The 25343-nt window shown below is 49.9% G+C and overlaps 2 protein-coding genes across 6 annotated transcripts in view; one reads left to right on the top strand and one right to left on the bottom strand.

Annotated features, from left to right (window-relative positions):
* The window catches only part of TVP23A (trans-golgi network vesicle protein 23 homolog A), a 66062-nt gene extending 55242 nt beyond the window's left edge, over nucleotides 1-10820 (top strand). The window contains exons 8-9 of one of the 4 annotated variants that reach the window (XR_012512814.1): nucleotides 5458-5652; nucleotides 7890-10820. The gene's annotated coding sequence lies outside the window, so the exon portion shown is untranslated. Of the gene's footprint in view, nucleotides 1-5457; nucleotides 6789-7454; nucleotides 7513-7889 lie in introns of those variants that run through there. The other 3 variants (XR_744976.3, XR_744977.3, XM_010339364.3) reach the window with 3 other exon arrangements.
* On the bottom strand, nucleotides 583-25037 carry NUBP1 (NUBP iron-sulfur cluster assembly factor 1, cytosolic). 2 transcript variants are annotated; one of them, XM_003928723.4, is made up of 11 exons: nucleotides 24930-25037; nucleotides 24747-24851; nucleotides 21503-21636; nucleotides 15580-15648; nucleotides 12502-12534; nucleotides 11665-11755; nucleotides 10815-10969; nucleotides 7499-7609; nucleotides 6788-6890; nucleotides 1911-1994; nucleotides 583-892 (listed from the first exon to the last, which is right to left on the bottom strand). In XM_003928723.4, the coding sequence occupies exons 1-11, from the start codon at nucleotides 24946-24948 to the stop codon at nucleotides 834-836; spliced, it is 963 nt and encodes a 320-aa protein (XP_003928772.1). In that variant the 5' UTR covers nucleotides 24949-25037; the 3' UTR covers nucleotides 583-833. The 2 variants fall into 2 exon arrangements, with proteins under 2 accessions (XP_003928772.1, XP_010337669.1); XM_010339367.2 differs by lacking the exon at nucleotides 15580-15648.
* Nucleotides 25038-25343: the final 306 nt, after the last annotated feature.

The raw sequence follows: 25343 nt of genomic DNA on the forward strand, positions 1-25343 counted from the left end.
TGGCTTCCCGCTCGCCTGCTTTTATGCCCCAGAGCTGATGGAAACAGGAATTTACTCTTCTCCCAGCTCTCTCTGATCCTGTGTGTCTCAAATAGAGCAAGCATCTCATGGCAATGATGACTGTAGCATTTACATCTGACTCTTTTTAATTTAATTTAAAAACCTGAAAACTGTTTTGCATATGACAGTGGACATTACCGGATATACTGTGCATGTTACTACACAGGGTGTATGTATACACAGACCCCAAATTCCGTCTTATTGAGTGATTCAAGGCCTTTTTGAGTTGACCCAGTTGCATCATATGGAGTGATTTTAGAACGAACCCCAGCGTGAGCTCTGTGACTTAGATTTTTCCTCAATCTGAAGAAGAGCGTTTGGACTGTGTGCTGTTTGAAAGCGTACCCGTGTGTTCCGCAGTGAGGCGGTACACTCACCCCTTTGCTGCTGTTCTAGCTTTCTTCTCTTCGGAGGCAGAAATGGCTTAAATGGGAGTTTCTATAACTGACTAAGCTTCCGACACAGCAGAATCCCATGGTCCCATAACCCGTTTGTTTTTTACATGAGACAGGCCTCAGAGGAGAGGTTTGAAGAGGGGTTTTTAATTCTTAAAATGGCACATTTGTAAAGAATGCCCTTTATATACGTTCTAGAGAATAGTGTACACACACTCGAGGATCAAAGTGTCTCTGAGAAAGTGGCTTCGGACCACACCAGGGTCTTGTCCCTTTTTGCTGTGACCCACCGCGTCCTGGAGCTGGCTGGGTCTGGCTGGATGTGCTGCCCCGTGAATGCCCCGCTCGGTAACTGCTGGTCCTGAACATTCTCTTGTTTCAAGAACTGATGAGGTTCTCTTCTTCTGACTGATGGAGACTGCAAAACTCCTGGATTTCTGGAAAACAAGATGACAGGCATAGAATGCTCATGGCTTGTCTGCCCCCTGACAGCCCCATTCTGTGCTGGGGAAGCGGGGTGGGGAGGTGTGTCTTAACGGGTGGAATCCTCTGGCTGGTTCCATAAAAAGCCCTTGTCTGTGATGCCCTGAGTCTTTGAAAGTGACCCAAATAACTCACACAGCCCATCACGGTCATAACCAATGGCTGAGGCCTTCCTTAGCCCATCTATAGATGGAGGATTCTGGGAATGCTGTTGCCTTACCCTTGACATCATTCTTCTAGGCAAGTAAAACCCAGCCACAGACTGAGAGGCTGCAGCTTTAACAAACACTGACAATTCTGCCTTAACTGAGGCCTCTGATGGCTGCCAGTGGCTGAATGTGGGCTGCACTTGGGTTTGGTCTGGCCCACCATGGTTTTTTTTTTCAAAAGAGATACAGTCTCACTCTGTTGCCCAGGCTGGAGTGCAGTGGCATGATCTGGGCTGACTCAACCTCCACTTCCTAGGTTCAAGCCATTCTACCTCAGCCTCCTGAGTAGCTGGGCAGGCGCGTGCCACCACACCTGGCTAACTTTTGTATTTTTAGTACAGATGGGGTTTTGCCATGTTGGACAGGCTGGTCTTGAACTCTTGCCCAGCCTCAAGTGATCTGCCTGCCTGCCTCCACCCAAAGTGCTGGGATTATAGGTGTGAACCACTGTGCCTGGCCTGTTGTCGTTGCTGTTTTTAAATCAGTTACTTTTCAAAATCAATTACTTTATGGCTTTATTAGGATGTATTTCCTAAGCCATAAATTTCACCCTCACCACTATTTTTTAAACTATGAATGTGTTCACAATACTCACACGCTGAGAAACTTCTCGTGGACTCCTGGCTTCCTGGGCTGTGGGCCACTCTGTGGTGATCAAAGACCCCACCACCCGTCTGTCCTTCCACACCCCCACACACTTAGCTCCTTTATGTTGCTTCCTGCCCCACAGGCCTCTGCATTAACTACTCACAGAAATACTTACTCTGAATTATACTTCTGTAGGCTAAGGTGGCTGGGGAATCCGGGGCATCAATCAAAAAAGACTGGCCTTTGTCACAATTCTTACCTTAAAAGAAACAAATGGAATACAATTCAATCCAAGAGGAAAACTCAGTGGCCCCAAGATCTTGGAGCTCTTTCTGTGCTGGTGACAACGGGAAGATCTTGAGCCCTTCACTTGTAATGAAGAGCAAAGTAGAACAGGCTATTGGGATCTCTGGGACCCTCCTTCCAGCAGGGTGTCCCCAGCCAGCATCTCAGCGTGGCTAAATCATCAGGTGGTGTGTGGCAAATGCAGGTTCCGGGGCCCTACAGAGAACTGATTCAGCAGCTTCCAGGTGGGCCCAGGAGTCTGCATTTTCAGAGATTAACCAGCTTTTGAGTAAAAGGAACATGAATGCACATGGTTAAAAAAAGTACAGAACACAAAAGGATATATCATGAAGGCAAGTCCAAAAAGGGCTACTAGTGTCCAGAAATATTATGGGTATATAAATGTGGTGCACGCTTACAAGTGTGCAAACACACATACTTGCATATACCTAAAATACAAATGGGAGCATATGACACACACATTCTGCCCGCTGCTTGTCATATCTTCCCGGTCATCTACACTGGTGTCCATTGGTGTGCTGGTCTTTCCCCGCCATGTAGCCACTGCTCCAGTCCCCTCCTTTGCACACCCAGGTTTCTCTAGGACCATGTTATCCCATGGACAAGACATAGGGGCTTGGGGTCATTCTTGGGGATGTTCTCGCCTCCAGTCTGCCCTGCTAGTGCCCACTCGTGGGTGGACTTGACGTCAGCTTACTCTGCCCACTGCCCAGGCCCTGAGCTGCCGGAGAAACAGGGCTAAGTGACTGCACTGCCCATGGTCGGTCACCAGCCTTAGGTGAACCCCAGGAGGGGTTCCCACCTTGCACTCATTTCTTCAACTTCACTACTGTGTCGCTCTTGTGGGACAGGGGAGCCCAAGTGGGAGAAGAGGGCTGTGGGGAGAGGCTGGTGGTAGATGTGGAGCCCAGATGACCCGGTGAGGCAGGAAAATAGGGTCTGGAGGCAGGGAACGTAAGGCCAATTCACACTTCAGCTGTAATAGGAAATGTCTTCTCCATAGGACGTACACCGTAAATGACTTTGTAACTTTACTTCATCCTCTTCATTTATATAGGGCGTACTCCACACAGAGGGTATTTAAACTCACAAAAACTCTGTAATGGGGTCTTCAAGCCCCTGTGTTCAGGCCCACTCCCCTCCCACACCACGGAGTGTGCTTTCATTTTCAGTAAATCCCTTCATTCCTTCCTTGCTTTGTGTGTCTTGCCCAATTTTTCGTGTAAGATGCCAAGAACCTGGACCCCCTCCACCGTTAATACGGGGACCACAAGACCATGTGGAACTCACTAGGGAGGCACATGAGTGCTCGTTCGCTGGGCCAGACCTGGGAGCTTGGGGATCCCAGAAGAGTCATGTTGGGGCTTTCTGTCCCTGACTTTCACTCAGGTCTCTCTTCCCCACAGGGCTCCCCAGCTCCCAACACACAAACCTGCTCTAGTGTTTCCCTTCTTAACCACATTTCCCCCTGGGCTCCCACCTCTCCAAGAACAGGCAGAATTGCCAGAAGAGCTGGTGTGAGCTCAGCCCTGCCCAGGAGATCCCAAGCATCCTCTTACTCCATCCCTGTCCATCCCTCTCACTAGGTACCACTGTCACCTGCATTTTACACATGAGGCCATTGAGGCTGAGAGAGGCAAAATGACTAGCCCAAGTCCCACAGCTAGTGGTGGCAGAGGATCTGAGGCCAGCCCTCCTGTGATCGTCAGCACATGAGGCCAGGACCCACAGCACCAGGGCGCTGACATCTGTAACTCTTTGCCACCATGTCCCCAGAGGGGACTGAAGTGCTGTTCTCATGCCTTCCTGTTTGTTCCTAGGAAGGTGGCTTTGTGCCCACTCTGTCCCCAGTGACCTGGCCAGATGTGTGTCACTCGGCCCTCACGCTCCACCCTCCTGGGTGTGCAAGTGTGAACCACCCCTTCCTTTCTGGCACTCCCTGGCCTTAACTGTGGTTTCCCCTCGAGGTGAGGTTCCGCAGTGTGCATTTGACACACAGGACCGTGCTCACTAGAAGACACTTAATCCTCTCTCAGCTCAGAATGAGCCCGCAGCTGTCACAGGGGGCTCCTCTGCTTTGAAATGAGCTCTTGTGAAAAGTGGCCCTGAAAGGAAAGACAAGGGTCGATGCCAGGACTGGGTGTGGGAGGTGGGAAGATGGAGGTTGGTGGCTCTTTGGAAGAAAAGTCACATCAGGATCTAACACAGGGCTCCAAGGTTACTTCCTGATCTGTTGAACAATGGCAATGGCAGGCCTGTGGCTGGGCCCATGGAAATATTTGGGTGGGTTAGCAAGCATGGCATTTTGTTTTTTTTGAGACAAGGTCTTGTTCTGTTGCCCAGGCTGGCACAATCTTGGCTCACTGCAACCTCCGCCTCCCAGGTTCAAGTAATTCTCCTGTTTTAGCCTCCCAAATAGCTGGGATTACAGGCGAACACCGCCATGCCTGGCTGATTTTTTTGCATTTTAGTAGAGACGGGGTTTCACCATGTTGCCAAGGCTGGTCTTGAACTTCTAGCTCTTCTTTAAACACTGGAAAACGTGGCAGTTGTGATGGCCACAAGAACACCCCTCCTGGATCTCTGACAGCAGCTGCCATGCTCCAAAATCCATCACCACGTTTGTGTCAAGGCAATGCCGCCCTCAGGCTGCTCCTTGCTAGTGACTGAGCCGAGCATGGCACTCAGGCAGGCACGTTCCTGGGAGATGCAGCCCCTCTGATGGGTGAGTGAACCCAGGAATGCCCTGGTGGCTGTGCTCAGCTTTCCTTGACAGCAGCCAAGACACTCCAGCAGACTGAGCTGCTCCAACAGACTGACACACTCCAGCAGACTAAGTAAAGTACACTGAGGTGCTCCAGCAGGCTGACACTCCCATGAGCCGAGATGCTCCAGTAGGCTGAGATGCTCCAGTGGACTGAGATGCTCCTTTGGGCTGGGATGATCCCATGGTCTGAGATGCTTCAGTGGGCTGAGATGCTCCTTCAGGCTGGGATGCTCCCATAGGCTGAGGTGCTCTTAAGGGTTGGGATGCTCCAGTAGGCTGAGATGCTCCTGTGGGCTGAGGTGCTCCTTTGGGCTGGGATGCTCCTGTGGGCTGAGAAGCTCCCATGGGCTGAGATGCTCTTGAGAGCTGGGATATTCCCATGGGCTGAGATGCTTCCATGGGCTGATATGCTCTTGAGGGCTGGGATGCTCCCTTGGGCTGAGATACTCTTGAGAGCTGGGATACTCCTTGGGGCTGAGATGCTTCCAAGGGGTGAGATGCTCTTGAGGGCTGGGATGCTCCCTTGGGCTGAGATACTTCCATGGGCTAAGATGCTCCCATGGGCTAAGATGCTCTTGTGGGCTGATATGTTCCTTCCTGCACTCCTTCATCGTGGGCTAATGCTCTCCCTTGTGATTTTTTCCCACAGATGTTTCCCCTGATAAATGTCCTGTCCATCAATCCCATCTCGGCAGAGCTAACCTGTGGCAGAGGTGCAAGCTGGCAGGAATGGCTGTGCCTCAAGCTCCCCACCCAGTCACGTCCATTCATATGGCCTGCCTGCCTTCAGGGACCTTTGAGGGCAGCTCTCAGCACCACTTCTGGTCACTGAAAAAGCTGCCTGGTGAGTGTTTTATAATGCTGGGGAAGGCTGAGAAAGCAGCTGTACTTTTCTACATTTTGTTGGGGAAATCACATGCCAGAGAAGCATTTAGGGATGTGGGAAGAAGGAGTTTGGGACCCAGCTGCCTGGGTGCATGGGGTCTCTAGGGTTCTCCAGGGCCGTTCCCATCCTCCGAGTGGCCCTTGCACCCCTTCCCCACTTCCTCACGGCAGCCGCCCCAGCACTGTCCTGGCTCCCGCTTTCTGCGCAGCCCCTTGGCAGTCCTGTCCACGCCTTGTGGCTTCAACACTTGCCTGCATGGACACAAACCACCCTCTCCTGACTGACCCCAGAGCCTGCTGACAACCTGAGCCACGTCACCTCTCAGCCGCAGCACCCCAGAGGGCCCGGCCTCACCCCTGCTTCACTGTCTCTGAGGGACGGACCCTCCTCTGGGTGGCTTGTACTGGCAGTGGGGACAACTTCGACCATCAGATCCTGTCACTTTCTCTCTTGTGTGTCCCTCCCTTTCTACACCAACGCCAGAACTCAGGGCCTCATGCTGAACTCTGACCCCAGGCCAGCCACCCTTGGGCCTCCTGATCCCAGGCACGGGACACTGACACTCAGTGATGATGGCACTTAGCCGTTTCCCACAGGCTCCCATTCTCCCCTTGAGCTCCCCATGCGGGCCTGGCCCTCCGCGAGGGCACCCCAGATGGCCTCTGCTCTCCCCACCTCCAGGCTCCCACCCTCCAACCCTCCTCACAAATACTCGGCCCCTACCCTCCCCCGGACCATTCTGGGAATGTGGCCCCTGCTCACAGGTCAGTGATCTATGTCCCCTGGAGCTGCCCCTCTACTGAGCGCCCTCCTCAGTCCCCTGCCACCACCGCCCTCACCAACTTCTAACCCATTCTTGCAGGCCTCACCCGTTTGCCTGAGGCCTACTTGCTCCCGCTGTCTACCCACAGGGGTCTCGGCTTTTCTCCTGGAGGCCTCTGGGGGTGCTAGCTGGAGGGTGGGTCTGGCTCCAGTGCCCCACTGACCTTCTTCCTTCCATCGCCCCTCTCCATAGCTACCCACTGTCATGCCTGACCCATGACTGTGGGACTGACCGAGGAGTGAGGTCCCGCCACATGCCGGGGTCACCCACCTATGACTGGATCCAGGGGCACTCTGCCGAGGAGAGGGACCTCCAGGTCCTTGCACATGAGCTCTGCGCCCCCGGTCGTGGGAGGGAATATCTGAGATTCTTTCTGCAAGGCAAATTCAAAGGGGAGGAAACATGATTTTCTTGCAGAATCACAGGGATGGACCACATTTTATTTTTTTTCTGAGATAGAGTCACGCTCTGTCACCCAGGCTGGAGTGCAATGGTGCAATCCTGGCTCACTGCAACTTCCACCTCCCCAGTTCCAATGATTCTCCTGCCTCAGCCTCCTGAATAGCTGGGATTACAGGCACCCACCACCATGCCTGGCTAATTTTTTTCTATTTTTAGTAGAGATGGGGTTTCACCATGTTGGCTAGCTTGGTCTCAAACTTTTAACTTCCGGTGATGCACCCACCTCGGCCCCCCAAAGTGCTGGGATTACAGGCGTTAGCCACTGCAACCGGCCTGGATGGACTACATTTTAAAGAAACTTAGAGACACACACACACACACAAAAGCTTAGTTTGAATGTGAAACACTTAACACCAAAAGAACTTTCCTTTAGTCAGCAGAAAGGGATTTTAGCTGTGATTCCACTTCCCAAAATGCCAGGGAAAGCAGAAACTGTTTGCAGAGCACCCTTCTGACTGTTTCCTCAACTGTGAAGGCAGCATTTTGTTCAGATCGCCTGGCAGCCCCATGCACCCTCACCTTGCACTTAGGACAGATGAAGCCACTCATGTTCTCCACCACCCCGATGATGGGCAGCTTCACCTTGCGGCAGAAGTTGATTTCTTTCCGGACATCCTGGAGGGACACCTCCTATGAAGGTGAAGAGATGAGTGATTCCAGCATCAAAGTGCGAGAAAGGGAATGTCCGTGCACCCGATTGGGTGGCTGCAATGCAGTGGATCTGCTATCATGAAGCCTTAGAGGTTTCTGCCCTGGTATGGTTTGATTCTGTGTCCCCATCCAAATCTCATCACGAATTGTAATTCCCACAATCCCGACGTGTTGAGGGCAGTACCTGGTGGGAGGTGACTGGATCATGGGGGCGGTTCCCCCCATGCTGTTCTCTAATGGTTTCATAAATGTTTCACAGTTCTTCCTACACACAGTCTCTCTCACTGCTGCCACTGTGTATCACGTGCCTGCTTCGCCTTCTTCCATGATTGTAAGTTTCCTGAGGCCTTCCCAGCCATGTGGAACTGTGAGTCAATTAAACCTCTTTCCTTTATAAATTACCCAGTCTCAGGCAGTTCTTTACAGCAGTGTGAAAATGACCTAATACCTGACCCCGCCAAATCCATATTTATTTAGTGCCTACCAGCGCTAAGCCCTGTTTGTTTGAGATGCTATTTACTTCCCACACAGCCAAATCGCAAGACATAAATTTGAAAGAAAATGACTTCTTATTTTTAGAGACAGGAACTCACTCTGTTGCCCAGGATGGAGTGCAGTGGCACAATCATAGCTCACTGTAGCCTCGACCTCCTGGGCTTACACAATCTTCCTGCCTCAGCCTCCCGAGTAGCTAGGACTATAGGCATATGCTACTTCACCTGTCTAGCTTTTTAATTTTTTGTAGAGATAGGGTCTTGCTATGTTGTCCAGACTGGTCTTAAACTCCTGGTCTGAAGTGATCTTCTTGCCTCGGCTTCCCAAAGTGTTGGGATTGCAGGCGTGAGCCACCATGCCTATCTGAAAATGAACTTTTAACATGTCTCCATGCTCCATGTCCTAAATATATTCAGCCTGAGTGTGCACTGTTTTCTAGACCAGAGCTTGGCAAACCCCAGACTGGGGACTGAATCTGGCTGGTTTTATAAATCAAGTTCCTTTGGAACCAGCCATGCCCATCCCTCTGGGCACTGCCTGTGGCTGCTTCACTCCACAGTGGCACAGCTGAGGAGCTGTGACAGGGACCGTGGGGTCCGCAAAGCCTACTTACTATCTGGCCCTTTACAGGAAAGTTTGCCGATCCCTGATCTAGACAGATAATTATGAACACAAACAACTTTATGGACTAAAAAGAAATAGGGAGTATTGCCCAACGTGGACAACTCCACATTCCCTTCTGAACTGAGTTTTTAGTGTGATTACTGTGCATGAACAGTGCTCAGTAGCTGCCTGTTTTCCCCAGTTCACATTATCATAGATCCCTGTGCCCAAGTGCTGCTGTGGCTGGTCACTGTCAGGTGTAGTAACTCCTTAGCACCTGTGGCTTCACCACTCACGTGAGCTCAAAAGGTTTGCAGCTTTGGGCCTGTTTTTTTCCTGACATGTTTGACTCCTGGCACTGAGGCTGGGGTGCAGAGGAAGAGGCGTTCAGCTAGAAAGTAGCTGGGCTGCGGCTCAGTCTCTCATTTGTTTCTTTGTTTTTTTTTTTTTTTTTTTTTTTTGAGACGGTGTCTCGCTCTGCTGCCCAGGCTAGAGTGCAGTGGCGTGATCTCCACTCACTGCAACCCTGACTCTGGGGTTCAAGCAATTCTCCTGCTTCAGCCTACCAAGTAGCTGGGATTACAGGTGCCTGCCACTATGCCAGGCTAATTTTTCTATTTTTTGGTAGAAACAGGGTTTTACCATGTTGGCCAGGCTGGTCTCAAACTCCTGACCTGAAGTGACTTGCCCGGCTTGGCTTCCCAGAATGCTGGGACTACAGACATGAGCCACTGTGCGTAGCACCAACCACTGTGTTCTGCTCCTCCATGTGCCCCCATGGCCCCTCTCTGCAGAATGCCAAAATGGACATGAATCTTGTCACCATTTACTGACCCAGATACCTTTCCCATGGCCGCTGGGCCTGCCACTCCACTGGCTGAGCCCTCATGAGTGTGTCTGGCACCTGTGTTCCTCAGGGAGCCACAGGGGCCACCATGGGGGGCCAGGCCTTTGTACTGCCCTGATGCCTAGCACGTAGTTGGAGCTCAGTGAGTGCTGAATGAGGGTGAGACTATGGGTCATCCTGACTGATTCTGACCAATGAGATCAAAGCAAACCTCCTTTGTTGGGCTTTCTTAGGTGTGGAGGAGAACATCATGAAGAGCAGTCAAGCGTAACTGTGGAGGAGAGCCCCTGGTTACTCGGGACCCTGAGATGGACAGTGTCACGGTCCTGCCTGCAGTTGCTCTCTGTAGGGCTTACAGAGAGGAAACTTCCTACTGCAGCTTGGGCTCACCATGGGCCCAGGGGCACAGCCACTAGGTGACTGGTACAGAGGGGCACTGGGTGTCACTAAGGAAGGAGCGAGGGTACCCAGCGGCTTATCCCGAAATCCCTGACTGCACCCAGCTAGTTCTGTTGAAAACTGGAGAGATTTCCTAAATGCTACTGGGATGTAAATGGAAATACACTGTAGATCAGGGGACTTGATGCGTGGACACGGCAAGGCTGACGGCACCAGGCAACATGATGTGAATTGTGACTGCACTGGCGGCTTCGCTAGTTTCCTCCAGGAACCTTCAAAGAGCATTCTTGACCCTTCAAAAAGCATTCTTTACTGTTTAATTTATGGACTAAAAAAAATACATCATTGATAGCTACAAATGTCTAGACTAAAGATGACTTATTTTCTTACTCTTTTGAGACAAGGTCTCACTCTGTTGTGCTAGCTGGAGTGCATTGGCGCGATCGTGGCTCACAGCAGCCTCCTCTCCCCAGGCTCAAATGATCCTCCCACCTCAGTCTCCCGAGTAGCTGGAACTCTAGGTGCGAGCTACCATGCCTGGCTAATTTTAAAATATTTTTTGTAGCGATGGGGTTTCACTATATTGTTGAGGCTGGTCTCGAACTCCTGGGCTCAAGCGATTCTCCCATCTCAGCCTCCCAAAGTCCTGGGATTAGAGGTGTGAACCACTGTGCCCAGCTGACATTTTAAAAGAGGTTTTTGCAGATGTGCATTGGATGCGGCTGTGGAATACACACTGGGAAGAACCTTGGTGAGACCAGGGTATCAGAGCCTTGCAGGAAGGAAGCCTTGCAGGGTGGAGCACAGTTTGGACCCAGCTCCACCTGGGAGCCTGCTCACCTGGGGAGTGGTGATTATCACTGCTCCGTCGATGTGTGCCGCGGCCAGATACTGGACGACCGAGAGGTGTTCATCCGACGTCCCAGGTGGGGTGTCCACAATGAGGTAGTCCACCTCTCCCCAGTCCACATCTCGGAGGAACTGCTTGATCATGCCTAGAAAGAGGAATCGCAGGGGATGCTCATTTTTTCTTTATTTATCTGGCTCCAAATTTCAATAGTGCTGAGGCTGAGGAAGCTCATCCTGATAACAGTTTCACATTATTACCCTAAGTCTCAGTAGCAGATCAACCTGCTGTCGATCTCACCTCTCTGACCCAAATAAGTCATGATGAAACCATGATAAAAATAATTTCAGGGTTCTATAGTGGCGTGATCTCAGCTCACTGCAACCTCTGCCTCCTGGGTTCAAGTGATTCTCCTGCCTCAGCCTCCCAAGTAGCTGGGATTACAAGTGCACACCACCATACCTGGCTAATTTTTTATGTTTTTGGTACAGATGGGGTTTCACCATGTTGGCCAGGTTGGTCTCAAACTCCTGACCTCAGGTGATCTGCCCGCCTCAAACTCCCAAAGTGCTGGGATTACAGGTGTGAGCCACCCAACCTGGCCAGGGTTCTATAGCTTTTAAGGAGAGAAAAACTCACAGCAGATACTTGTAATTATATAAGGGAAAACTGGGGTATTTCGATGACCTCTTTTCAACCAGTGAAGAAGAGGCAATGGGTGCTTAAAAACAATATACTGTGGGGTCCAGCAGGCTGAGACTGGCAGGACAGGGTGCAGATGAGGCCGAGAGCCACGATGCTCGTGGAAGGATGTGAGAAACAAAAAAAGGCAGAGTGGCAAACCGTTTTTCTTTGGTCCCCTCCAGATAACAGCGTCATCAGGACTGCTGAGCAGGAAACCCACTGACATCACCCCCAAGTTGTCTTCCATGTACTGGAGAGGGAACGGAGGGAAGGCAAGACACACTTTACTCAAAGCCATGCAGTGAGGCCCTCCCCCAGGTCTTCTGTCTGACCTCTCACTGAAAAAACCATTTTCAGGACAAAACTGCTGTGTGACCCATAAGCACATTCACTCTCTGCATCCTAAATCATTTTTGGAAAAAAAAAAAAAAAAAAGCACCATGTTAGGGGATTTGAAAGAGGCACTGTATGTCCATGGGCTGCGATGACAGGAACTCAGCTAATGTAAGTAATGTCACCTCCTTAACTCTGTGTCTTTTTTTTTTTTTTTTTTTTTTTTTTTTTGAGATGGATTCTAGCTCTGTTGCTCAGGCTGGAGTGCAGCGGCGTGATCTCAGCTTACTGCAGCCTCTGCCTCCTGGGTTCAAGCAATTCTCCTGCCTCAGCCTCCCGAGTAGCTGGGATTACAGGTGGGTGCCACCATGCCTGGCTAAAGTAGAGATGGGGTTTCACCACGTTGGCCAGGCTGGTCTCCCTGGTTGTTCAGTTACATGTTACTACTTTTGTGCTACGACAGCAGGGAATGTAGGCGCACGTGCTAAAAATCTTTGCCATCCTACACTTTATGGAAAAAGTCTGCCAATCACTGGTTTTAATCGCATCCTTTGTGCCTCAAGAAGTACCCCAATAAATACCCTGGACTGACAAACCATAAACCCATTATGTTCATACAACCACACACTACTGTGAAAATAAGGCAAAGAGGTGAAAACTTACCACTGGAGACCAGCCTGAGCCACTCTGGTGAACCTGTGTGAACATGAGCACCAATGTTCATTTGTAGAAATCATGTACCCTGGTCACATTTCATGCACAAATTGTGCAAAGAAGACAGTTTTATAAAATACAATTCATTGTCTTATATGGTACCATGAAATTCCTAAAAGGAGGTGAACAGCTGGGGGTGTGGGTAATAAAGATGCAACTCAACTCCCTTTGTGCCCCAAGCTGGGTTATTTGGAAACTCTGGTTGGGTGTCTAGATAGGGAACCAAAAGTTCAAATATGACGTTGTGTCTAAGGTATTTTAAGAGTGATAAAAATTGGCTAGGACTGTTAAGAAAATGCAGGTACCTGTGAAGCAATGAGGTGGCTTTTATAAAAACACAGGAGTGAAGGGAATGGCCTCCAGTGAAACAGCTGAGTCAGAACCCGTCCTGAATCAGCTCCAGTTGCTGCCTCCAAGGGAAAGGGCTAAGTGGGGTCAAAGTACGGCTCCCTAGGGCAACTTCAAGATTCAGACAGACCTCTTCCCTCCAGCAGGCGTCCAGCAGCACCCAAAGTGCATACTGCAAGTCTATTTTTCTTAATGAAGCCTTACTTTTCTCAACGGATTTACTGAGACATGATTCATAGACAGTAAGACTCACCCACTGAATGTGTCGAACTGAGTGGTTTTCTGTACAGTCACAAGTATGCAGCCATCACAACAATTTAATAATTTTTATCTTTGAGATGGAGTCTCGCCCTGTTGCCCAGGCTGTAGTGCAGTGGTACGATTTTGGCTCACTGCGACTTCTACCTCCCAAGTTCAAGTGATTCTCCTGCCCCAGCCTCCCAGGTAGCTGGGATTACAGGTGCCTGCCACCACGCCCAGCTAATTTTTGTAGTTTTTTGTAGAGACAGGGTTTCACCATGTTGGCCAGGTTGGTCTCACACTCCTGATCTCAAGTCATCCACCCACCCCGGCCTCTCAATGTGTTGGGATTACAGGCGTGAGCCACCATGCCTGGCCACCACAATTTTAGAACATTTTCATGACTCTAGGAAGAATCTCTATAGCTGTCACCCCTCAGCTATCGCCCCTCCAGTATCTCTCATATCCTCCCAGCCGTAGGGAACCCCTAAGCTACTTTTTCTCTCTGTAGACTGACCTACTCTGCACATTTCATGTAAGTGGAATCATACAACATGTGGTCCTCTGTGCCTGACTTTGAAGTTCTATTAAAAAGAAACCCAACAAAACCATTCATTTATGTTTATACTCGTTTGCTAAGTCCACTTATCCTCAGAGTTATGGTAAACAGGACGATCCAATCTTCTCCATTATTGGAGAAGAACGTGGTAAAACTTCTGTTTTACTTTATTTTAAAATTTCTATTTCTATCAAATACTTATGTGTGATGACAGTACCTTATACCCTCGCTGGGGCTTGTGGTACCACATCCATGGGGGTATGTGACCAAGCCTCAAGGAGTGACATCGCTCTCCTTCCCTATTCCCTCAGAAGCAAACACAAAGGCCTTAGAAGTGCCTGCAAGGGGCCGGGCACAGTGGCTCATGCCTGTAATCCCAATACTTTGGGAGGCTGAAGTGGGTGAATCATAAGGTCAGGAGTTCGAGACCAGCCTGGCAAATATGGTGAAACCCCATCTCTACTAAAAATACAAAAAAAACAGCCGGGCATGGTGGCATGTGCCTGTAGTCTCAGCTATTCAGGAGGCTGAGGCAGGAGAATCACTTGAACTCTGGAGGTGGACGTTGCAGTGAGCCAAGATTACGCCACTGCACTCCAGCCTGGGCAATAAAGGGAGACTCAGTCTCAAACAAAAAAACAAAATGTGCCTGCAAGGCCTGGCCCCATCGGCCTTGGGCCACCCTCCAGCCCCACTGGTCACTCTACTCAGAACACAAGGACACCCAGCGTCAGGGGCCTACACACTTGCTCCATTAGCGCAGAATGCTCCTCCCTCAGCTCTCCCCTCCTGTCATCCTCTGCTCAAATGCTACCCCTCAGTGAGGGCACCTTTGACCACCCCTCCCAAACAGCAGCACTCTGACCCTGCCCTACTGTCTATACCCTCACTCTGGGTTGGTTTCCCATTACCTAGCCTCTGTCCTCTCCCACTCAGATGGGGGTCTTTATAGGCCTTGTTTACTACTGAATCCTCAGAACATGATTAACGCATCCCTGGCACTAATTAAAGAAAGAAACACTCTTGAGACTCTTGGGACATCCCAGCACCCCCAGCCCCAGCTTCCATGCACTGCCCATGGGGGAATCCTCTCTTGGAGAGCTTCTTGCTAGCAAGAAGCCAGCAACTACAGACACTGCTACGGCCCTGCCCCCAGCCTGCATCGCTCACCCACCCTGCAGTCTCAGTTCCCCAGGGGAGACCACAGGGGCAGAAATATTCCCTTGCTTCCAGGGTACAGAGCCTTAGCAAGCCCTAGTCTAATGTTCCCAGTCAGAGCTAAATTTCCGTGTCTCACTTCTGCATTTCACTGGCTGTTTCCCTTCCCCTCTGAGGAGGCATCGAAACCAATGCTTCTCAAATGGTGTAGATGGACTTCATAGATACTCCCGGCCCCTCAAAACTCACAGTTGTTAAAGTAGACAGATGGACTACCAAGCACATATCTCAGCTCATCAGGCCCACATAAACATTTATGGGCCAGGTGCGGTGGCTCACGCCTGTAATCCCAACACTTGGGAAGGCTAAGGCAGGTGATCACTGGAGGTCAAGAAGTGGAGACCAGCCTGGCCAACATAGTGAAACACCGTCTCTATCAAAAATACAAAAACTAGCCAGGCATGGTGGGTGGCACACCCCTGTCGTCCCAACTGCCCAGGAGGCTGGGGCACGAGAATTGCTTGAACCCAGGAGGCGGAGGTTGCAGTGAGCTGAGGTCGTGCCACTGCAGTCCAGCCTGGGCAGTAGAGACTGTCTCAAAAACAAAAAACAACAACAAAGCATTTATGGGCTCTGCATACCTGTTTGTTTACATCTGACAGTGCAGTGCTACCGAGTTTGCCTTAAGAGAACAATTTCCTGAGTTCTGTAACCGCTATTACCTGCTCTCCTTCCAATCCCATTATCTTGGGAATTGATGGCCCACATATATCGATGTCTAGAAGAGCAATCTAGGGAGCAAGAAGAGACCAAAGCGGTTACATAACTGAATGCACAAAGCCCAGGTACGCACCACGGGGAGAGGAGTGGGGTTAGAGGAAACGGACTGGGGGGAAGACAGAAACCGGGTCAAACTTGGAGCCGTCGGATTCTCCTGATGTAGAGTCGTAACACCGATCTCAAGGTTCATAAACACTGATGCCCCCGGTTCCCTACCTCTCAGCCTGGCTCAGCTCCTTGAGGGTGATCTTACAGACCTGGGTGTCAGGTCACTTGGAGGCTTGGGCCCAGACCCTGTTTACTGAGCTCTGGCTGGAGGAGACAGGGAAAGGGGCCTAGTGCCTTTTTAGATTGTGGGACAGAATGGATGGGACAGCCAAGCGAGAGCCATCTTGGAGCCACCCTAAACAGCAATCCTTTGCTCACCCCCTCACCAAGTCTTTCTCTCTGCATCTTAAATATTTCTCAAACTTATCCTATCTTGTTCAGGAGTCTCAGATGCAAGCATTTAAGCACACTGTGAATGTATTAAAAAAATATATTGGGGGCTGGGCACAGTGGCTCACACCTGTAGTCCCAGCTCTTGGGGAGGCCGAGGTAGTCATGTGCCTAGATGGTATCATTATCGCTTGCTTACAGAGGAGGAAACTGAGGTTCAGAGGAGACCAGTTCAATAAGCGAGGAACAGAGCTGGGACATAAACTGAGGTCTTCTGTCCCCAACCAGGACTCTTTCCAGTATGCGACGGGGCCTGCCGTGGAGGACCAGAGTGGAAGCTGAACCAAGCCCTGTTTTCCTTTGATCCTGAAGGTGAATGACTGTTTAGGCTGAACTTTCAAAACGGAAACTTAAAGTAAGGTGGAAACCTGGAAAAGCTCTTTGCTTGTGACTTGGGCGCAGCCTCACGCGACCTCTTCCATCCTAAGCCTTCCCCTCTGATACAGGAGGTCTGAGATGGCTTTCGGGAACTTTCTGAGAACAGGACTAGTACTCATCTTGAAAACTGCAGTGACTCAGATCCAAAGTGCTGCACCTCCGGGTCACTTTTTAACTTGCACCCAATTAGTTTCTTGCCTCCCTCTTCAATCTTCTCAACAAGCCTAGCCACCTACTTCCTCTGCACCCAGCGCTGTCTCAAACCTGTGCCCAGTGCTGGCCTCAGGCGCCCTCTATGGGGCCATCTGAGGAACACAGCAGAGTGACATCATGGGAAAACCTGACTTGCTCTCTCAGGAGCTTGATACTTGGGACTGAAGTGTCAACGATCCACGGGGAAATGACACCATCACTATCAATGACTATGATAGAGACATTCCTCGATATTCTCAGGTTTCTAGCTACTCTGTCTCCATGCCCTTCTTTCAGGGAACAATTTCATCAGTTCCTTTTAGAGGAAGTTCACTCTCTTGCGGAGTGAAACTTGCACGAAATGATGTAAGGATGCCAGAAGAAGATCAAGCGCACTCACTCCTGTGGCAGGCACGAGAGGCTGCTGACAGGCTCCTGCCACCCAGATGCCCAGGGTGGCCCTGTGTCCTGTCTCTTCAGACTTACTGTTGATCCTATTACTCCCCCAAAATCTGTCCAAGTAATTCTGCTTAGGTTAGGCCAGATAAGCAAAGCTGAGCAATGTGCCTGCATTCCTCCACACCAGGAACTCTGGGCCTGTGTTTGCAGCTGATGGGAAGAGGCAGCATTTGCTGCAGAAGGCGGAGGGAAGGGGATGCCACAGGGCTCTCAGGATCCAAAGCATCTCCTTTACCCAGCACCCCAAACTGCGCATAATGAGGAAGGTAGGGGAAGAGGGGTTTAGTCCCAACATTTTTTTTTTTTTTTTGAGATGGAGTTTTGCTCTTGTTGCCCAGGCTGGATACAATGGTGTGATTTCAGCTCACTGCAACCTCTGCCTCCCAGGTTCAAGCGATTCTCCTGCCTCAGCCTCCCTAGTAGCTGGGATTATAGGCATGTGCCACACCTGGCTAATTTTTTTTGTATTTTTAGTAGAGACGGGGTTTCTCCATGTTGGTCAGGTTGGTCTCAAACTCCCGATCTCAGGTGATCGGCCCACCTTGGCCTCCCAAAGTGCTGGGATTACAGGCGTGAGCCACCACGCCCAGCTCCCAACTTTTAGACCTTGCACAATTTGCTTCTGCTCTCTAAGCCTCGGTTGTTCAGGCTTCTGATATGTGAGATAAGTGCTCTGATGTCTCCCAGGCCCCTTCCTGCTCTGCAGTCCCAAGTCCCACAGGAGAGCCTTACACAGTCAGTCCTGAAACACCCAGTGCTGACCTTGTAATGACAGCCTTTCAGATCACAAATGTTTAATTTGTGGTGGCCAAGTGTGGTGGCTCATGCCTGTATTCCCAGTGCTTTGGAGACTGGGGCAGGTGGATCACCTGAAGTCAGGAGTTCAAGACCAGCCCAGCCAACATAGTAAAACTCCGTCTCTACTAAAAATATAAAAATTAGCTGGGTATGGTGGTGGGCACCTGTAATCCCAGCTACTCAGGAGGCTGAGGCAGGAGAATCGCTTGAACCCTGGAGGTGGAGGCTGCAGTGAGCCAAGATCACACTACTGCACTCCAGCCTGGGCAACAGAGCAGCACTCTGCCTCAAAAAAAAGGTTAATTTATGGAAGTTGATGACTTGCTGGTTATTCATGATGTTTGAAGTAGGGTCTCACTCTGTTGCCCAGGCTGGAGTGCAGTGGCATAGTCATGGCTCACTGCAGCCTTGACTTCTCAGGCTCAAGTGATCCTTCTACCTCAGTCTCCTGAGTAGCTGGGACTACAGGTGCTCAACACCATGCCTGGCTAACTTTTTTTATTTTTTACTTTTTGTAGAGACAGGGGTCTTACTTTGTAGCCCAGGCTGGGAGTCAGTGACTTTTGCGGTGGAAGATGGTGTGGGACTCTTTGCCGTCTCATGGCTCAGGCTTATGCTACAGAGGCTCCTCCTACCTTCAGTACAACTTACACACTCCCTGCTCAGCCTGTGATTCGTTAGGGGTGTTTTCTAATTCTGTTCTCTCTTGATCCAAGGCCCTTTGCCAATGAGATGACAGATATCTGCCTGCCTCAAGCGCTAACATGGAATGGTCTTGCCTACAGTTAGAGCCAAGCTTCCACCAGACAGCAGGCAGGAAAGGGTCAGGGCGCATCCCACCATCCAGCTAGATTTAGGACAGGGAGAAATCTGTGCTGCTTGACTTTAATCAAAACATTTTAAGCATTTTCCATGTGTTGACACTTTGCAGATCATGATATCACTGTCATGAGTAGGTCTGCCTGGGGAGAAAAAAACTTTCCTAAATGCTGACCTTTTTTTTTTTTAAAACTACCACTGCATAAAGAAGTACACCTGATCTAGCCATATTTCCACACTGGTGTGCTTTCCTTCTGTATATTGCAAAGTCTAGACAAGCATGCAGCAAAGACTTCAGAAACTAATTACATGAAAGTGAATGATGTCAACAGTTGTCTACTCACAAGTGGTTACCTGCAAGGGACCAGATGAAAGCCCATCTCCAGTGAGCTGTTTAAGAATATTCCTGACAGCTTCAAAAAGCAAAGATTATTCTAAACAGTACAGACAATCTGAGAAACCAGATTTCTTAGCCAGTCCACTAGGCCAACACAAATTTGACCCTCAAATGGCAAGAGACTGCCAACTACCAAAACAATGAATCAACAAGTGTGTGTGTGTGTGTGTGTGTGTTTATATATAATTTTTTAAATTTTCATTTTTTAAGATGGAGTCTCAGTCTGTCACCCAGGTGGGAGTTCAGTGGGGCAATCTCGGCTTACCGCAACCTCTGCCTCCTGGGTTCAAGTGATTCCCGTGCCTCAGCCTCCTGCTAAGTAGCTAAGACTACAGGTGCGTGCCACTACACCCAGCTGATTTTTGTATTTTTTAGTGGAGACAGGGTTTCACCATGTTGGCCAGGCTGCTGGTCTCAAACTCCTGACCTTAAGTGATCTGCCTGCCTCAGTCTCCCAAAGAGCTGGTATTACAGGCATGAGCTACCACGACCGGCCCAACAAGTATATTTTGAAGCTACTCAGTACTATACTTTGGGTAGGCTACAGACTCATCTCTAAGGCAGATAGAATCATCCCTTCACATCTGGTTAGTGAAATAAAGGAATAAAAATGATGGCCATCAGAGACATTTACGGAGCATTTACTATTGGTCAGGCCCCGTGCTAAGTGCTCTATATGTGTCATCTCACTCAGTCCTTGGAGTCCCATTTCATGGATGAGAAAACGAAGGCAGAGTAAGCCTGGTAACCTGCCCATGGTCACAGCAGTGGTGCAGATGGAGCCGGAACCTGAGTTTGGGCTGTCTGACTTGAGTGCGTGTTCTTAGCTATCCACAACCCTTTTTATTAAAGTTGAGATCCAGAGAGCAGCACTGGGTAATCTGAGTTTTCATGCTCATCTGAATACTTGGGTGGAAATGAATAAACTCTTGTTAGGGCCAGCAAACGTTTTCCACAAGGGCCAACAGGAAATATATTATTAGGCTTTGTGGGCAAAATCAAGGATCATATGTAGGTTCTTAGGTACTAATTTAAAAACTGCAATTTTAGGTCAAGCACAGTGGCTCATGCCTTTAATCTCAGCGCTCTGGGAGGCCGAGGCAGGGGGATGCTTTGAATTCAGAAGTTCAAGACTAGCCTGGGCAACATGGCAAAACCCCACCTCTACAAAACACAAAAATTAGCTGGGCATGGTGGCAAGCACTTGTAGTCCCAGCTTCTTGGGAGGCTGAGGTAGGAGAATAGCTTCATAAGCCTGGAAGGTAGAGGATGCAGTAAATCTTGATCATAGCACTGCACTTCAGCCTAGGCAACAGAGTGAGATCCTGTCTCAAACAAACAAAAAACATTTCAAAAATGTGGATACCATTCTTAGTTCATAGGCCATAAAGACAGGGAAAAACTGGATTTGGCCCCTTTTTTTTTTTTCTGAGATGGAGTCTTGCTCTGCTCTGTCACCCAGGCTGGAGTGCAGTGGTGTGATCTCAGTTCACTGCAACCTCCACCTCCCGGGTTCAAGCTATTCTCCTGCCTCAGCATCTTGCTTTCTGCATCTTAAATGTAGTACCCCGAGTAGCTGGGACTACAGGCACGCACCACCACGCCTGGCTAATTATTAGTAGAGACAGTTTCACTATGTTGTCTAGGCTGGTCTTGAACTCCTGACCTCATGATCCACCCAACTCAGCCTTCTAAAGTGCTGGGATTACAGGCGTGAGCCACTGCGCCTGGCTGATTTGGCCCATTGGCTATAGTTTGCAGGTCCCTGGCTTAGAGAAAAGCAAAAAGGGGTTATTAAAGAGGAAAAAGAAACAAGCATGTAAGGTAACTATCCACACGCAAGGGGAGATGTACATCTGCTAGCCATTTTCTTGGCTAGAGAATCCAATGAAATGCTTGATTTCACTACTGGGCATTGCTTCTCTGCAGGGACTGAGATTCCAAAGAGGCCAATTCCATGTTTCCTTTGAGGCAGTCTCATTCTGTGCACCAGGCGGGAGTACAGTAGCGCAATCTCGACTCAATGCAACCTCTGCCTCCCGGGCTCAAGCAATTCTCATGGCTCTTACTCCCAAATAGCTGGGATTACAGGCCTGCGCTACCACACCTAGGTAATATTTTGTATTTTTAGTAGAGACAGGGTTTTGCCATGTTGGCGGGGCTGATCTCAAACTCCTGGCCTCAAGCGATCTGCCTGTTGTAGCCTCCCAAAGCATTGGGATTACAGGCGTGAGCCGCTGCACCTGGCCTAGAAATCAGTTATTCAATAGCCATCACGACCCTCAGACAGAATGCGCATCCCCCAGTGGTTTCTGAGGACTCACCTGTGTGTTTTCATCCTCTGCTAGGCCATGGGCAAGGTGGGCGCTGAATGTGCTTTTCCCAACACCGCCTTTCCCAGATAATACCAAGATTTTGTGTTTGACAGTCTTCATTTTCTCTTTGATTTCCTCTATAGCTGCAAAGAAAGCCAAAGTACAGGGGATGAGGTCCCTGATCAAACCTCGAATGTCACTCTTCCAGTCAACCAGGAAGAGCTAACTACTAGTCCTAGTCCTGGGGCAGTTTAAAAGGATCCTCAGAAATACCTCTTCGTCAATGGTAGAAGTAAGTACTAGGAAGAAAATAAGGCTATTATCACATTTGAAGGTGTCTCATTTATTGGTTTACATGTTTGTGTCCCCCAACTAAAGATACTCTCCACAAGGGGAGGGACTCTCTGAAGTTTTCAGTGCTGTATTCCCAGCTTCAGAAGAGAACTCTGCATACAGTAATGGTCCCCAGCTTGGGGACAAAATCCCCCAGGGACATTTAGTAATGTCTGGAGACACTTTTCTTTTTCTTTCTGGGACAGAGTCTCGTTCTGTTGCCCAGGCTGGAGCCCACTCACTGCAACCTCCACCTCCCAGGTTCTAGCGATTCTCCTGCCTCAGCCTCCCCAGTAGCTGGGATTACAGGCACCCGCCACCACACCCAGCTAATTTTTGTATTTTTAGTAAAGATGGTGTTTCTCTATGTTGGCCAGGCTAGTCTCAAACTCCTGCCTGACCTCAAAGTGATCCACCTGCTTCGGCCTCCCGAAGTGTTGGAATTAGAGGCGTGAGCCACTGTGCCCAGGCTGGTGACACTTTTCATTATTACAGGAGAGGTACTGCTGGCATCTGATGGATAGAGGCCAGGGATCATGCTAAATGTCCTACAATGCACAGGACACCTTCCCACAACAAAGAGTGATCCTGCCCCAAATGTCAACAGCGTAGGTTGAGAAATCCTGATAGACAGCAGGCTCATACTAAGTATCTGTCAATGAAACTATCTTATTTCAAATCCTTAAAACAATACACGAGGTATTGTGTATTGTTTTAAAGGAAATAAAATGTCTCATGATGTCCCACTTTGAAATCCCAAAGTGCTGGTGTTACAGGCGTGAGCCACCACACCCGGCCTGTCTCCATCTTGAGTGAACGTTTGGCCTGGAAACCTCCCAACACTGCTGTCCTCCTCCCCATCAACGGACAGCTATTACTTCCTAACCTGTGTCAAAGCATTCTAGATTAACCAGACTCCTGCAAAAGGCCAAAGGCCTCACACATCTCCATTGTGAGATGACGATCCTCATAGATTGCTCCCAAGGAACTTCTTTGCTGGCCCCTAAAACTTTGAAGATGAATATCCTCCCATAAACAAGGACATGTCAACTGTAACTTTCTTTAGGACTGTAAACTTAGCCTAACTCCTTGTGTGTTACTACTGTCTGTTAAATGTCACACTGACAATGTCCATTACAAGCTTCCCACGTGCTGAACAAAGACAGGACGATCAATCCTCCCTCTCCTCTCCTGAGACATCTGTCTAATGAAATCTTCCTTTATTTCCTTTTTAGAATTTTCACCTTATCTTCTGTATAGCACAGATATACTGGGCACTAATTAAAACCTCACAAGACATGACTACCTGTCTCAAGGCCTGCCACACTTTTTCCTGCATGCTTTTCCCCCTTTTAACGAAATCTATAAACATGAGCCTCCTGGAACCTCTCCAGGGAGCACAGGCCACAGACGTTTCTGACTCGTGTTTTCCAGGGCACTTCCTCAAGCTCTGGTTCAATAAACCTTCACCGGTAGAGACTTGGTTCAGTCTCTCCATTTGATTGATAGAAGTAACTCTTTTTCTCTTCATTTATTTTTTTCCTTTGAGATAGGGTCTCTCTCTGTCACCAGGCCAGTAGAGTGTAGTGGCATGATCTCAGCCCACTGTAACCTCCACCTCCCAGGTTCAAGCGATGCTCCCACCTCAGCCTGGAGTATAGGCATGGACAACCACACCCGCTAATTTTTGTATTTTTAGTAGAGACAGGTTTCACCACCATGTTGGCCAGGCTGGTCTCGAACTCCTCACCTCAAATGATCCACCTGCCTCGGCCTCCCAAAGTGCTGCTGGGATTACAGGCATAAGCCACCACACCCAGCTTGTTCCCATTGTTGATGAGGAACCAGAAGCTCAGAGAAGTTGGCACTATTGCTGATGGTCACACTACATGGACCCAAGAATCAAACCCAAGTCTCTCTTTGAACTCCTTCAAGATTCTCTCCCTTGGCGGGGCACAGTGGCTCACACCTGTAATCCCAGCACTTTGGGAGGCTGAGGCAGGTAGATCACCGGAGGTCAGGAGTTCGAGACCAGCCTGGCCAACATAGTGAAACCCCATCTCTACTAAAAATACAAACATTAGCTGGGCATGATGGCGGGTGCCTGTAGTCCCAGCTACTCAGGTGGCTGAGGGACAAGAATTGCTTGAACCCGGGGGGCGGAGGTTGCAGTGAGCCGAGATCACACCACTGTACTCCAGCCTGGGCCACACAGCAAGACTCTGTAGGAAAAAAAAGGGGAAGCGGCGGGAAAGATTCTCCCTCTGCATCCTGCTTTTTAAGGTCCTGAGCAGGCTCCCAGAGTCCTCCCATCCTCGAATCTGTGCTTCACAGCACTTGAAGCTATGGTGGTTTAGTTGCTAGCTCACGTGTTTATGTTTCCAATGTTAAGCTAAACTCCACCAGGGCAGTGACCATGCCTGATCCCCAGCCGTGTCCCCAGAACAGCAGGGTACCTACGAGGCGATCAACACATTTCCGTTGAATGAAAGAAAGAATCACTCCTCAAAAGGAAGAAAATTGTATCAAGAAAGTAGCTGGCAGAGCCAGGATTTAAGTCCGAGAACTCCCTGACTTTGGAGCTTATCCCGTTTTCTCCGCGGTCGGTTAGTCCCACTCAAACCTCTGGCACGATACTTTTAGTAACGTGCCTTCTGACCCTGCGCCAGTCTCCGCCCTCTATCCGCGCTACTGCCTCCGCGCCCGCCTTTTAAAGGCCTAGTCCCTGTCACTCCAAGCTCCGCCCTCACCCTGCCTAACTTCCACGACCCGCCCCCTCTGGGCCCCGCCCCTCTCCGTATACAATACCGTTTAGCCCGCCCCTGTCACTCATTCTGCAGATCCCGCCCCCTCCCTCCATGCCCCGCCTCTTCCGGGCCTGGGCCTCTCACTTCCTGTTGAGGCCTTGCCCCTTTCTCACCTGGGTCTGGAGTGGCTCCCGCTCCAGAAGCGCACAGCCGCTGGTTGGGGCATCCCTGACATGAAGCCCCTCGGCCCGCCTGGGCGCTGTCGGCCCCTGGACAGTCTACGCAGACACAAGACCACAGTTAGAGCAGGTCGCGACACTTTCGCCCCACCACCCACGCCCCCTCCGCGAGCTCACCGTGAGGTACCTCCTCCATTCCGTCGCCTTAGCCGCCTTCGTGGTCACCGGAACCCGCTATCGCGCATTTCCGCCTTACGAGCACTATCTGATTCTCGGGCCGCGCAAAATAAAGTCTTGGAAAGAGAGGGCTGTGCGCACGCGCGAACTTTGAGCCGAGCGACTGGGACTCACTTCTGAGTTCCTTTTCCGCGATTTCCTATCATAAATACTCCGGCAGTGCATCTCCTAAGAACAAATGCATTGTTCGTGACCTCAGGGCCATTTTCATACCCGAGAGATGTAATATCGATGCAGTACTGTTAGCTAGTAGACAGTTTATGTTCCAGTTTCAGTTGTTCGAAGTAAGACCCCCTCCCATCGTGGATTCATTCATTGCCTTGAGTTACGTCTTTTCGGTGTCCTTTAATTCAG

This window comes from Saimiri boliviensis, chromosome 12 (assembly GCF_048565385.1).
Source record: "Saimiri boliviensis isolate mSaiBol1 chromosome 12, mSaiBol1.pri, whole genome shotgun sequence".
Classification (NCBI taxonomy): domain Eukaryota; kingdom Metazoa; phylum Chordata; class Mammalia; order Primates; family Cebidae; genus Saimiri; species Saimiri boliviensis.